The sequence below is a fragment of the Opisthocomus hoazin genome, chromosome 10 (assembly GCF_030867145.1).
Source record: "Opisthocomus hoazin isolate bOpiHoa1 chromosome 10, bOpiHoa1.hap1, whole genome shotgun sequence".
NCBI lineage: Eukaryota > Metazoa > Chordata > Aves > Opisthocomiformes > Opisthocomidae > Opisthocomus > Opisthocomus hoazin.
Window position 1 is genome coordinate 11390023 of NC_134423.1, and position 13497 is coordinate 11403519.

Genomic DNA, 13497 nt, shown 5'->3' on the forward strand with positions numbered 1-13497 from the left:
GGCTGGCAAGAAAACTTCTGATGCGCAGCTAAATTCAAGTTGTACATGGAGCAGTTCTGCAATTGCTTCATACCAGCTCGTGGGGAAGTCACCAGTCAGGCTCACTGACCAGTTCTCTGATCGTCCCTGCTGACTTATGTCACAAGGTCCCCAGTTCTCTGGAGACTGAGAGCTGCCAGCTGTAGGGCTGCCAGACCTAGCAGTGCCTGACAGAGGCTGACAGGGACTTACTTTGAGGTGACTGTGCTGCACCTCTCATGTTTTCTTACAAATACCATCTTGGGAACGCGTTTGAAGTAGGTAGTTTACTGTCCACTATCGCTTCTTGGCAAATTTGCAATACTGCTGTAATGACAGCCCTTCTGGTCAGCCAGTAGCTCCAGAGGAGACTTGGACTGGTTATTTTCTACTTGCCTCCCTTGTGACTGCTCCTGATGCCTGAGTGATCAGGCTGAATGAAGCCCATGGTCTGTTGCTCAGCAGATGGCATTTTTCCAGTACGTCAGTATTGGAATGATACCCAGCACAGTATGAGGCATCCCAAGCTGTTAAAGAGTCTGCCTTTTGACTAAAGCAGAAGAAAGAGCCTTGACAGTCTGCTGTTTTGCAAGTTACCCAATAGCAAAAAGGCTTACACAGTGTCCTGACATATTCCAACATGTCACTACTCTCTGCCCAAGTTCCCAGCACTCTCACTGAACCTGCATTCAGTGTATTTTACACTGATATGGTGATGAAAGGTATCCTACACCATCTCAGAAGAGACTGCACTCCTCTGGGGACTAATGAACTGTATGTGCTAATCACACAAGGGCCTGTAAAGCTTGCAGGAGAGACTGCTTGAACTCATCAGCATAATAATATAGCAGATTTGGGACTTAAGAAACCCACAGACTGATACACATATTTCTGATGGTGTGCCAAGGCATTGACCACTGGACTTCTATTCATGTTGATGAGGTTCATTCCCCATGATGCCCTTGTAAGAAAGGCTGCTCAGCAATGCCTGGGAACAGAGCTGGTCCAAGCAGGAGAGGTGCTGCAAGGCAGAGTTTTCTCCTGCAAAACAGAGGTACTGACACCGCACCGGGAGACAGAAGAGGATGGTGAACTGTCAGAGGTCGGTAAACTGTCAGAGGTCACTAGTCTCAGTCTAGATGCATACTGGAGCAGAAATGGATGTCAGAGCAGCAATTTTATAAAAATCATTCTGTGATAGATTTAATTGATGGAGGCTCCGACTCGTAGTGGACAGTTGTGAGTCAATGGTGAATAGCATGTAAGTAGAAATACTGTAGGAGATGGCTTAGTTGAATGGCCCCTGGATTCTTGCATACTTTTCCCCTCCACGTGGCTTGCTGTGTCCTTGAACACATTCCTTTGCCATGCTGTGCATCAGTTCCTGAATCTGTGACACAGGAATTATGCCCTCCTCGTAAAGTGCTTTAGGATTAGTATGAAACTCACATTGTATTTTTGTTTTACTTTTGGTGAGTGGAGAAGAAGAAAACCCCTTTTAATCGTGGATAGAGAACAAAAATTCTACAAAAAGTACAAATTCTTTAGAGAAGACAGACAACTATGTCCAAGAACTAGTCTCAGTTCAATGTTTCCAATTGCTGATTTGCAGGAAGAAGTGATTAATCACAACGTGAAATCTGTTCAAGATTAGCATAAATTGCAGAAAGTTGTAAAAGACTCCAGATGGATTTGAATTATTTGAAAAAGCAGACAAAAACAGGAAAGGAAATTTTGAGCTGGATAAACACAGACTAATTCCTAACAAAAAAATGAACTAAATAGTCTAATGCGAACATCCAGAATTTTCAACAGTCAAGACTCTAGGCATGGAGGTATCTGCTCAGGACAAGCAAACAGGGCACTGATGGGCTGAACATTAAATATGTTCTGACATTTCTACAGAATACTGATACCTTTACTCCTAGTTCCTCAGTTGAAGCCATATCACCTCAAAACCATACAAACAAAAAATGTCTCACTCACAGCAATGAAGATAGTAGGGCTGTGTGCTGTGGTTTCTTTGGAAGGAGATGTTGAAGCTTTCAAGGTGATGATACACGAGCCACAGGGAAATGCTTTGAGTGGCTCACTGCCGCAAAAGGGTCAGTGATTGTGAAGCTCTTGGTCTGGGTTTTATGAAGAAGTGGACGGTATTAAAAATCATAACTAATGCCATTAAAATTTTTTTCACGGAATATCCTACAACATCATCTGACAGCCTTCTTGTTTGAAGCCGAAGCACATCCTCATGTCCCATACGAACACAAATGCATAAGCTGGACTATTAATATAGCAGAGCATAAACCTTTTTTCCAGTAATATAAATGGAAAAAGCTTGGAAGGAGTCTTTCTCCTATGGACAAGAGAAGCTACATGACTGGTTAGGAGGTTACAGGATGTTCCTTTTCTTTTGATGACTGAGGTAGTGGCTGTACAGGGGTAGAATACTGGCCCATTTCCAACAGTAACTTGGTTTAAATTTAGTGCCCGTGTAGGCACCAGGAAAATTTGATTATCTTGATTTAATTCTCCGTTTTCTTTAAAAGAACATTTATGTCCTTTTGCACTGTAGAGAGGTGCAAAGTTAATAGCTTGCTTCTGTACAGATAAACTGCAAGGATTTCATGTTTTTTAAGGTTAATCTTCTGCTGTTCATTGCAGTTAATCTAGACCATTAAGATTCCAATCAAATCAGGCAAAATCTAGCATCTGACATTAGATCTGTAACTGCCCCCTGCCTCGTTGCACACAGGTGCTGTCCCTGGGGCTGTTCTGTTTCTAAGAGCAGCATGGTGCTGTGCAGGGGAGCACGGGCGCTCTCCCAACCCGGAGTGCAAAGCCATGTGCCTTGGGTGATACCAGTGACATGGCACATCCCAGCACCTGTAAAACACCATGCTCAAGAAAGCAGCTTTCTGGATGATGAACAGGGAGTGGCACCAAAAGAACAGACATTGGTACATACCTCTGCAATAAGCCTCCCCATTCCCATTCCTTCCCCTTCCGGAGTGTAAGATGTAATAGAGAGTTTTGTGGTTTTACTTTAAACAACTGTCAGTTACTTCCATTGTCCACCTCTGTGCACGTCTTCACTCTGCCAGCTGCAATGTGACAAAATAACACCTTAATAATAGCAAGATAAGGGCATGAGAGCAGGAGATACTAATAGAAAATGCACATTTGATAGCCATAATTTTGAGTTCTCTGATTTGATACACGCAAATCTGCTTCAGAGTCCCCAAGCTGCCCTACCAGTGGCTCACTCTGTGTCTACCAGACTATGACTTTTGTGCTCATTTGAAAGTGCTGGATAGCAAGAAGCCTGCCTCCATCTTCCAAGTGGATGGGCTAAGCACCAGGCCCTAGTGTTGTCTTCTGAGACAGCAGCAGCACCAAGTGAAGTGGATTTGAAGGCCCAACATGGTATTTTAATGCGTATCTTTCTGCATAGAGCTGTGAGTCTTAGCTCAGAATTGAAAAGACACTACAGCCTATCTCTGCAGGATAGATTGTGCCAAACATTTAACTTAAAACAGTTTGCCTTGAGAGCTAGCTGCTTCTGATACTGGTTAAAACCGCTGCTGGGTACAAAGGATGGTGTGATCTATGTATGGCAGCATAGAAGCTCACTAACTTGGGGGAAAACAGCAGCCTGCAGAGCTCAAGTGATGCATGAAGACTTTCTAGAAAATAAAGGTCTATCATGTAGAGGAACATAGATCCTTAGGGCCCATCTACCGTAAGGGGAATTTCTGAGTTGGTGAAAAACCTGACACAGACATTCTTGCATCAGCCAAAACTAGGCATCTGTTGGCTTCACTTGTGTTCACGTCTGGCACAAGCTGAAACGAGAATGCCAGACTGCGACCGCTTAGGGACACCCACAAGAGAATTTGCACTGACAACTAATTTCAAACAGATTTTAGTTAAACTAGTGTAATTATCATGTCTTGACAAGGTTTCAGTCTATTTTTGAATATCTTTTCCCTCCAGAGTGGTGACTGCCACTGGCAAATGTCATAATCTAATTCTGTTTAGCTAAATCCGTGGCACTTTGTTGAAGTGAACAGGGATTAGCCTGGAAAAGCCAAAATAGCTGTCAGGCTATTAAATGTGTTGCATATTTACTGACACCTCTGGAGTAATTTAGCTTTGTGTTTTTAAAAAGGATGAGGACAGTGGCTTAAACTATTTTTGAAAGGCTTTGAAATGGTGTCTAAGCAATAAATGTGAATGGCCTGTAGTAGTTACACTTGAGACTAATTCTGACTGCATTGAAATTGATGACATACCTGTGCAGAGCCACTCTGTGGGAAGAACAGAGCTCTTGGTACTTATTTTTTTTTTTTTTCAGAGTATTTGTGAGCAGTGTGATTGTCATGCAGAAGCACAGCATTGCTCCCACGTATGCAGTGTCATCTGTTCTATGCTAATAAATTAGCATCTGCAGCCACCATTGCTGCCTCTCAAATCTGGGTACAAAATTGAGCTGTTTTCTCTCACTGCCACTGAAGTGTGTCTGTATGATCATGGAAGACGTGTATTATCCCATCTGTTTTTCACAGACCTTCCATCAGGCTCTGTGCTTCAAGGTAACGGATCAGACACAAAACGAATTCCACTGCAGACAACTGCCTTAGAGGCATCCTGCTTTGTCAGAGCGTATAAAAATTTGACATAAGAGTCATTTTACTCCTTCACAGCAGGTCATTTAACCCTGTCCACACTAGGGAAATTGGTAACTTTGGCTCAGCTCCTTTAGTGATAACGGTTGCCCCAGTGTGGACACGCGGCTGTCTCCATTTTCATTAACATGTCAAGCCACTTCTCTGTAAAAAGGCCTTACAAGACAGTGGTTCAGTCAACAACAGCTGCTGGTGGCCAGTTTATTTCTGGGCTGCCACTGCCACTTGTCCAGATGGAGGTGAAGTAGTGCCAGCCACGGTGAGACTTCTGGGGAAAACACTAGAGGCGGAAGGTGGTGCAATGTCCCAAGCACTGGCAATTCCTGCAGCCGGGATGCCTGGCCACTGTGGTGGCATGGCTGAAGGTGCTCAGCATCAGTCTCATCAACTGAAGTTTGTATCTGCCACGCTTACTCACTAGCTGCTGCTGCAAACCAGCCAGCTATTCTTGTAGTAAAATCTTTTGCTGGACTTGCCACATGCATTTTCCTCAGAAATACACATTTTGTGTCTAATTGCCTAAGAAGAGAGAAAAATGAGACAACTGCAAGTTTGATTTTGAGTGTAATAAAACTAGTTTATTTACACAGTAACATGAATGCCACAGAGTACACAGCAAAGTACCACAGCAAACCAGAGTGTAACTGCCCCTGATCACAAAGGAAGGCTTGAAGTTTATATACTTACTTATATAAAACCATGTAAATATCAATATGAAGCACCAGATAAAGCAATGCAACCAGGAATTCCAAATACAAATTACCCACAAGAATGGAGTGGAATTAAAAAGAAAAAAAAAAAAAATCCCTCATTCAAGGGATTTAAAGGAAATCCCATTTATGAAAGTCCATCCATTTTGGAATCCCTACTTTAAAAATAAATTTCCCCCTTTTATTAAAACAAGAACATATTCTTAAATGCTCAGCATAATTAAGTTTTAAAAGAAAAAAACCCAAGGATTTCAACTGCAAAACCTTGTAATACCAACAAGCCAAAGGACAAAGAAACAGAAGTTCAGAGTAATTTTTGAAAAGGTGTTATTTATGAAATGGTTATATTCAAATTTACACACTCTTAAGTATATATTATATATACAATATATAATATATATATTTTCAAGCAAAAAGGGGCGAAATACTTTTGGGATACAAAAATTCATATACATACATATATATATTAAAACATGCCCACACGCTCTCATATATATATGTATGTATATATATATATGAACACACATTTCCTCCATATAAAAAAAGTTCCAACCTCTTCTAAATCCCTGAAATCTTCCCCTTGGATTTATGGAAAAAAAATATCTTTATAGTCTGAAGTACCAACCAAATTCTCCAATTCTGTAGAGTGGTAAAATGCTTATTTACAGGCAAGTTGAGTATTTAATTTTTCACTGGCAACTCTGCTTGATCTGAATGCATTCTGTGATTTCCAGCTAAATGTGGAGTGGAGTACCAATGCAAGGAGACTTACAGGAAATTATTTAAATTACATTCTACATCTATTCAAAATCACCATCCTTCTAATACTGTATCCAGTTGAATAATAAAATCCATACAAATGTCTGCTAGAAATTCTCTGCAACACAGCAGTGGGAAAGACTTGCTCCTCATTTTGGGTGCCCTGAAGAAATGTCCCCAGTATTTTCTTTTGAAAAGTATTTTTTGTGTATTCCTCCCTTGAAGTGTTTGGAATCCAGATGATTGCTTACAGAATATTTCCACAGGTGTGTTTTTACAGAGGTATTTAAAATTCTATTCTGCACTTCTTTGATGTTATCTTACTGCATAACTAAATCATCATCGCATCTTTCTCTACAGGGACTGAAGGTCTCTGATTGTGCTCTAGGTTTTACGGGAGTTTGGCAGAACCAGCACTACCTCTGCAGGGAGTAATGGTCATGTACTGTTTCCACAGAGAAACAGCTTAATTCCTATTTGGGGAAAGTGCATTAAAAGGTCTGATTCAGTTTCCATTATATCCCTCAGAAAAGTTACAACTGACTAAACAAAAACAGGCCTATTTAATTTATATTTACATATGAACTTAACTGCTATTACAAACATAAATTTAGGTGGGGCATCTCAGCACAAGAACTGAGAAACAGATACATTTTATTTCAGCAGCAAATACTATTTTTACATGCTAAAGTTAAGGACCTAGCATGTGAAGCTGCTGAATAAATTCCCCAAGTAGCTGAACCCTAACACACATGTGATTTATTTAAATAATAAATTTTTCCTCTCCAAGATGTGGGAATTCCCCTGTGTTAAAATGTCAAGATGATCCATTCATACCTTGTGGGTGCTGCTGGGATGTGTGGAGCATAAAAGATTTAAGGTGGAACATTTCTGTAAATGCTACATCCATTCTTGTCTGTGGGCCAGCAAGATTATATCCTAGCTTGAGTTATTGATTTCATCATGTCTGAACATTGAAGTGAGACCAGGCTTCTATATTTGATCGTTCCAGAAGCTCCAGACTAAAATTCTGGATTCCTTCATTCCTGAAAATATGTATGCAAGATTTTACTAGCAGATTATATTCACCTGGTTATGCATATTGACTGGATCAGATCTGAGGTTTGAAAGAAAATCAGTGAATAAATAATTCCCATTTAAGAAACAGAAAACAAAACCATTTTCCATAACATCTCAGGAGTAGTTTTCTAGAACTCCTATTTTAACAGAGGTTTGCACTTCACACCATACAGTAGGATGTGCAGCACATCCACTACCTACTACCGCTTCTTCCAGACCAGTCAGATTCCTCATCTCCTAGAAGCTGCGTGTCTGCAGTAGATTGTCAGAGCAATAGGCTTCTTTTGACGCTGTGGTCAGTCTAGACCAATGGACTTCTTATCCACTATTATTCTCCCTGTGCAGATCCCAAATTTGAAAGCCCACAATTTTGTTACTTCAGGTTTACGCTATACTACAAGCAACTTAAAGGAACTCGTTCACATAAACTCCAAAACCAAATCTCATGGAATAGATCAACTCGGTGTCATACGAAGTACAGCATTTAATTTTTCCAAGTCTTTTGCATCTTAATGTGGGTGGTATTATTTTTAGGGCTGTTATGAAAAGAATAAGACTTCCACCAACTGACCAGCTACATTTTAGTTGTTTTGACAAGGCACTAAACATTGTGAATCCAATCACTGTGCTCTCTCTGTAACATTAGAGAGGTTTTTAATGGCTCTAATAGGATCAGAAACCACTCATCAAAATTCTTCAAACAAGCATCTGATTTTTCCAGAAATGAGTTTCCACTGGAAAAATCTTTAGAGTTCATGTTAAAAATATTTGAATGACAGCTTTTATTAATAGAAAAATATATATTTACAGTCAATACTGTTATCTTAGATTTGCAGCTCTTCCTATTTCTTGAGCTCAACTGAAAGTGCGACATTGCTAAAAAAAAATAAATTCAAGATCTGTGCACATATTCAAGTTATAACATGCACAGCCAGGGGTTTTGTTCCTGTCATACACAGAATCCCAGTTACAAACAGCGGGTTTTTTTCCTTTTGCTTAGCAATTATGCTGTAGCATTCTTCGGATTTGTTTACAATCAGTTTAATGTATACATTCTTGGATATTTATGTGGCACGATCTGCTGCCAGGATGGAGAACTACCACAAACACAGTTACAATCATCATTAATGAACATACCTGCAAAGTCAGCTTCAAGCTCCCCAAGGAATAGCTCAGGCCAGACTGTGTTTGACTACTTTGACCGTTCTTTCTTTTTTAAAGAAAAAAACCACACAGCATTACAAATTGCTAAAGTTTACCCAGTGCTGCACAAGAAAGAGACTGGTAGTGAACATATATCCATGCTTGGTTATACTGCAGAGCTAAAATGAGTATTGGTTCATCACAAAAGATACAAACTGAAATTAGATAGCTAGAGATACAAAGGCTTCGGACCAGCTGCATTAAATATGTATGGTTGTAAAACATTCCAAATTGAACTTTGCATGTGCTTGTGGACATGAAAGTGACACTGAGAACATGTGTCCGTAAACACGGAAACACCTACCGGCTTCAAGGAATGAGCCTACTGCAATGGCAGGTGGTCCAAGAATTGTTCGTACAGCCTATACGAGTTAGGTGAGAAGTTATGTGCGCGTACACACTACGAAACAAACACGAACCCAGAGAACAAGAAGCCCTACTTGTAGCTCAACACACTGTGACTAATAGCTAGCGAACAACTTGTCATGCTCGGTGTATTTAAGCTATGAGAGCATTGCCCTCCTGTGTCCAGATAAAGCACGGCTGCATTGAACATGGGTGATTTCTTTGTAAAGGTTCTTCTATGAGCTGCTCAGCAGGAGTGTAGAAGCTTTCTTGCCTGATGTAGTGGAAGTACCTCAACTACATACATTGCACTTGGGCTTTTAATGCACTGTCCTCTTTTTCTGCATCAGTGCCGCCACCTAACCTTTTTGCCAAAAGGAGAAAGAAAAACAAAAAAATCACATTAAAATATATTATCCTTATCCTTGCCTGATCCTTCACTGATACAGGTGAATCAAACAAAAGAATAATAAGGAGAAGTTTCAAAAGAAAATATATCTTTAGAAGGGTCACAAAGACATTCTCTATACTACGGCACAATCGATGTAGGCTTCCACACACTATTCAGTTTAGCTCTGATAGATGCCAGAGAAGAATACTATAGACATTTCAACCCCTCCAAATGTACGGGGTGGATCCAGAGCTAGTTTTGCTGACTTTAAGCCTGCAGGACTGTTTGTTCAGTTTCCATGCATCTGGTCCAAGCATGCATATGCTGTATAAAGTGGCTACTTGTTTCAAGGCTGAAGTGAATTGATTCCTCACAGTTTTAACAATTAAAATGAAACATCAATCCATAAAAAGAATACATGGATATCTGTGCATTTATGTGCCAGGAAAGTAAAGAAAGGGGCTGCAGATCTAGCATCAGGTAAAGGCTCGTGTATAAAGTGAACACTGTAATGTACAGCTTTAAAAAATACATACAAGAATTGCACATAGATCCATAGGAGAGAAGCACAGGCTCATAACTAGGGCTGTCTGCTTTCCATCACCCAGTCAGAATATTCAGTATTGCTTTTTCCCCTGCACCCAGATGAATTCCTCAGAGTGATTCAGGAAACAATTCAGAGCCTAGCAATACTGAGCAAAGATAGTGCCTGTACAACTGCAGAGGTTCCATAGGAAACGGCCATTAGGTGTGGGAAGTCAGCCAGCAGCAGCCTCTAAAAGTGAAAAGCTCCTCTAGGCTGAGTTTTTAAAAATTCTGTCTTTTTAATCCTCGCTAATACCTGCTCTAGCCAAAACTCTGCAATGTTCTTTAAGCTATTCTGACAACATTCCCTTTTTAGGGTGTTGTCTATAGCAACATTAGAAAACACTAGTTACAACAGACAAGAGATATGCAGCCAAACACCGCTGTGGGAAAAATGGATCACGATACTGTTAGTTGTGGCTGCCAAACTTAACAGCTCCCTCAAAAATTAAACAACAGTGTTTTTGCCCCCTTGTTTTTACCCTTCAGAGAACTGTGCCTGCAGTAAGTGTCTCCATGTGGCCTGTTAGCTACACACAGACAAGCTCTAAACATTTCCATCTCCTGCCAACATACTAGCAGAGCCAATTTCAATCCCACATTGCAATATGGCACAAGTGACAAAAGCAAACCAAAATAAAACAGAAGAGGTGGCAGTTATTTTCATCCCCCATTCATAGCAGTGATTGTCAGAGAAGGTTATGTATGTCCTATCCATTTCAAGTCAGGCTTTAATGCCTTTTGCGATGGCAGGGGAATTTCAATTGCCCACCATGTGTTTTATCATTCTTGTATAAACATGGTTATAGCTACAGTACATCAACAATCCAGACTGGTGAATGTCACGTAGGAAATGGGATAGACAAAGTGTGCATATTCTGCTTTTTAATGCAGAAGCCTTAAGCTAAGGGTAATGGTCTGATTAAGGCAGCATTGTTGAAATCATGGGTCTGTGGTTAGAAAGGATATGGGTAGGCAGTGAGTCAGAGGAGGAGGGAAGAGAACTGAACATGCATGCTTACTGCCCACTGACACTTGCTGCAATCAGCAGGATAACCACATCTGGGTAAGAAAAAAGAAGGCATGAAGTTTAAGAAAAAGATCAGAATCAGTTTGGTTGAGACCCATGGAAAGAGGAGTCCAGCCTGCTTATGGGGAACTGACTAAGCTGAGAGAAAATTTTGCATGGTATGTGGAATGGAAACAAATGAGTGTTTTGTGGCATGATGGATCACTCATCTCGCACTTACAACTAATCCATCTCTGCTTACGGTCACTGCTATTCACTAACCAGTGCTACATACGGAGACGACAAAAACTACCCAGAAGAGGCGGGCAATTTGTTTACTGCAGTGGTAGAAATAGTGGTATCAAAGTTTGCTCTCCTTTTCAGCCAGATATTAACCAAGTTATATACTGTCTGATCCAAATGCAGTCACGTATATATGATCAATCCCTAACAGGCCTGGCAAAAAAGTAAAGTTTCTGTCATATTGGGTACAGGATGCAATTTCTCCAGTTAGAACCTATTTGCTCAGAGTTGCTGGCTTTGATATCTAGGCTATTTTTTAACACTTGTATAAAGTGTGAGCCCTAGGGCAGGCTGAAGTTAGGGCTGGGGTGGAGGTGGGGGGTGCTTCACGAAAAGCAAGAGGCTCTACAAACTAGTGCTGCTGCATGATTCTCACGATGCGATGAAGTGAGTCTATAGTGGCAAAAGCCAGATATTGACAACAAAGCCAGTCTTCCAGAATAACTCCACAGTCCCTGTCCAAGGACTTCTCTGCAAACTTGATCATCAGCAGCGTCCTTTTAATATCCAGCCAGTTCTGAAGTACAGCATCTCTCCGGGCAGGGTTGGAAGATGTACTTAGAGCATGGAACAAGTCCTCACGTGGACCCCAAAGCAAACACTGAAGGATTCCCTTGGCTTCTGATATCAGGATCCTCTCTGAAGGGTTGGGATTCAGCAGGCAGCTGGCAAGTTGTTGAAGCCCTTGAGAGTAGAGGGAACGGCAAGGAATCTTGGGGAGATCAGCACGAGTATACTCCTTCTCCTTCAGCTCTGGATTCTCATCAAAGGGATTGGGCAAGTGCAGCATTTCGTAGATGAGGATACCAGTCTGGAACTCATCGCACTTTTTGTACTGTGTTGCAGTGATGATTTCTGGAGCCAGGCGGGACTGATCCCGCAGGACCTCAGGATCTACCATATGACTCTTCTGCTTGGCCTGGGAGAAATTGCTCACTATTAATCTGGCTGGGCAAGCAGTGTTGAGACTGGGTTCTATGGACTCGGAGCTCAGAGCGCTGCCTCCTGGTCTAGAATGAACCAGCAGCAGGTTCTCTAACCGCAGATCACAGTGTGTGATATGATAGGGTTTCAGGTGCTCCAGGCCCAAACACAGCTGTAAAAGGAGCAGACAAACCTGCCTCTCATATAAATCTGGGCTTTTTGCATGGCGGGGCACAGATTCTCGCACAAAGTCGGCCACTGTTAAGTACGGGACCTCCCGTGTGATGACAACAACACGGCTGCGTGGCTTGCTGATGGTCCCCTGGATGCTCGAGCTGTCTTTCTGTGAAGCCTCTGTATTGGAAGGAGTGTCTCTGTTCTTTTGCTCAGGTTCTCTCTCCTCTTCTTCCCGCTCTTCTTCTTCCACCTCTGGTGCATCGGCATCCTCCCAGGGAAGGAGACGAACTGGCACTTCAGCAAGGAAATGGCCACAGTCCTGTTGGATGTTAAAGTTGATAGCCAGACTCTGCCGGATAGATAGGCTGTGATAATACTGCTGGGATTCCTTAGCTTTGCTCTTACAAATCTGGGGGAAGAAAATAAACAGAACAGACATAACGTAACTCTTAAATTTGTAAATTCTATATACTTTTTTAAATATGTAGCTTGTTGGTATCCACAGTCTAGCCGTAAACACAAGCACTGAAAAATTTTTTACTGAACTGACCTTGGCAGACTGTCTTAAAGGCACATGAGCAGTTTCCACTGGATAGTAAGCAGCTGCAGACCAATACGTGCAGACAGCTTTCCCTGTACATACATTATTAAACAGAAAATACAGTTCAGACAGGTTGTGCTTTTAGTCAGACTGGCAGCTCATATGTGGTAAATGCATGGTGAAGCTTACTCTACAGTTACTTGTTTATCCATATCATCTTATTTCGTGTTCTTCTCTCAGCTTTGTGTGAAGCTTGAACAAGATAAAAATAATCAATAGCGATAGGAGATACAAAGAAGCATGCATAGAATATTCAAGGGTATGATCAAATAATTGCACATGACTGAGTTAGCATGGCATAACAAGTTACCACCCGTCAGCTGAGTTAAGTGACTAGATGCATGCTGCTTGCACTGTAATTGGAAACTGAAATCTCTAAGCTGCAGCTGTGTCAAGCCAACACCTCCTGTCTGCAGTGAGGGGTGTACGTGTGCACGGCAGGGGCTGCTGGCAAGCGTACTTGCTGTCACTCAGGTGATGAATGGAAACTCGTTAGAATATGGTACCTTAATTGCTTTCAATCATTTGTCAAGATCCGAAGTGTACCTTTTTATCTTGCCATATATAGCTGTACTTAATTTCTGTCCAGAAATATCTTGTTGATACGTACTTTATCACCATAATAATTACCGTTATTAATTGTTTGCGTGTCATAACAACTGGTAGCTCCAATCCCCTTATAACAGTCACTGGACAACCTCTAT

The 13497-nt window shown here is 41.3% G+C and overlaps 1 protein-coding gene across 11 annotated transcripts in view; it reads right to left on the reverse strand.

Annotated features, from left to right (window-relative positions):
- Nucleotides 1-5277: 5277 nt before the first annotated feature.
- Nucleotides 5278-13497, reverse strand: part of PEAK1 (pseudopodium enriched atypical kinase 1) — a 124218-nt gene continuing 115998 nt past the window's right edge. For all 11 annotated transcript variants that reach the window (XM_075431610.1, XM_075431612.1, XM_075431609.1 and 8 more), the window contains one exon: nt 5278-12601. In XM_075431610.1, the coding sequence (XP_075287725.1) occupies nt 11444-12601 (1158 nt within the window). In that variant the 3' untranslated portion in view covers nt 5278-11443. The remainder of the gene's footprint in view (nt 12602-13497) is intronic.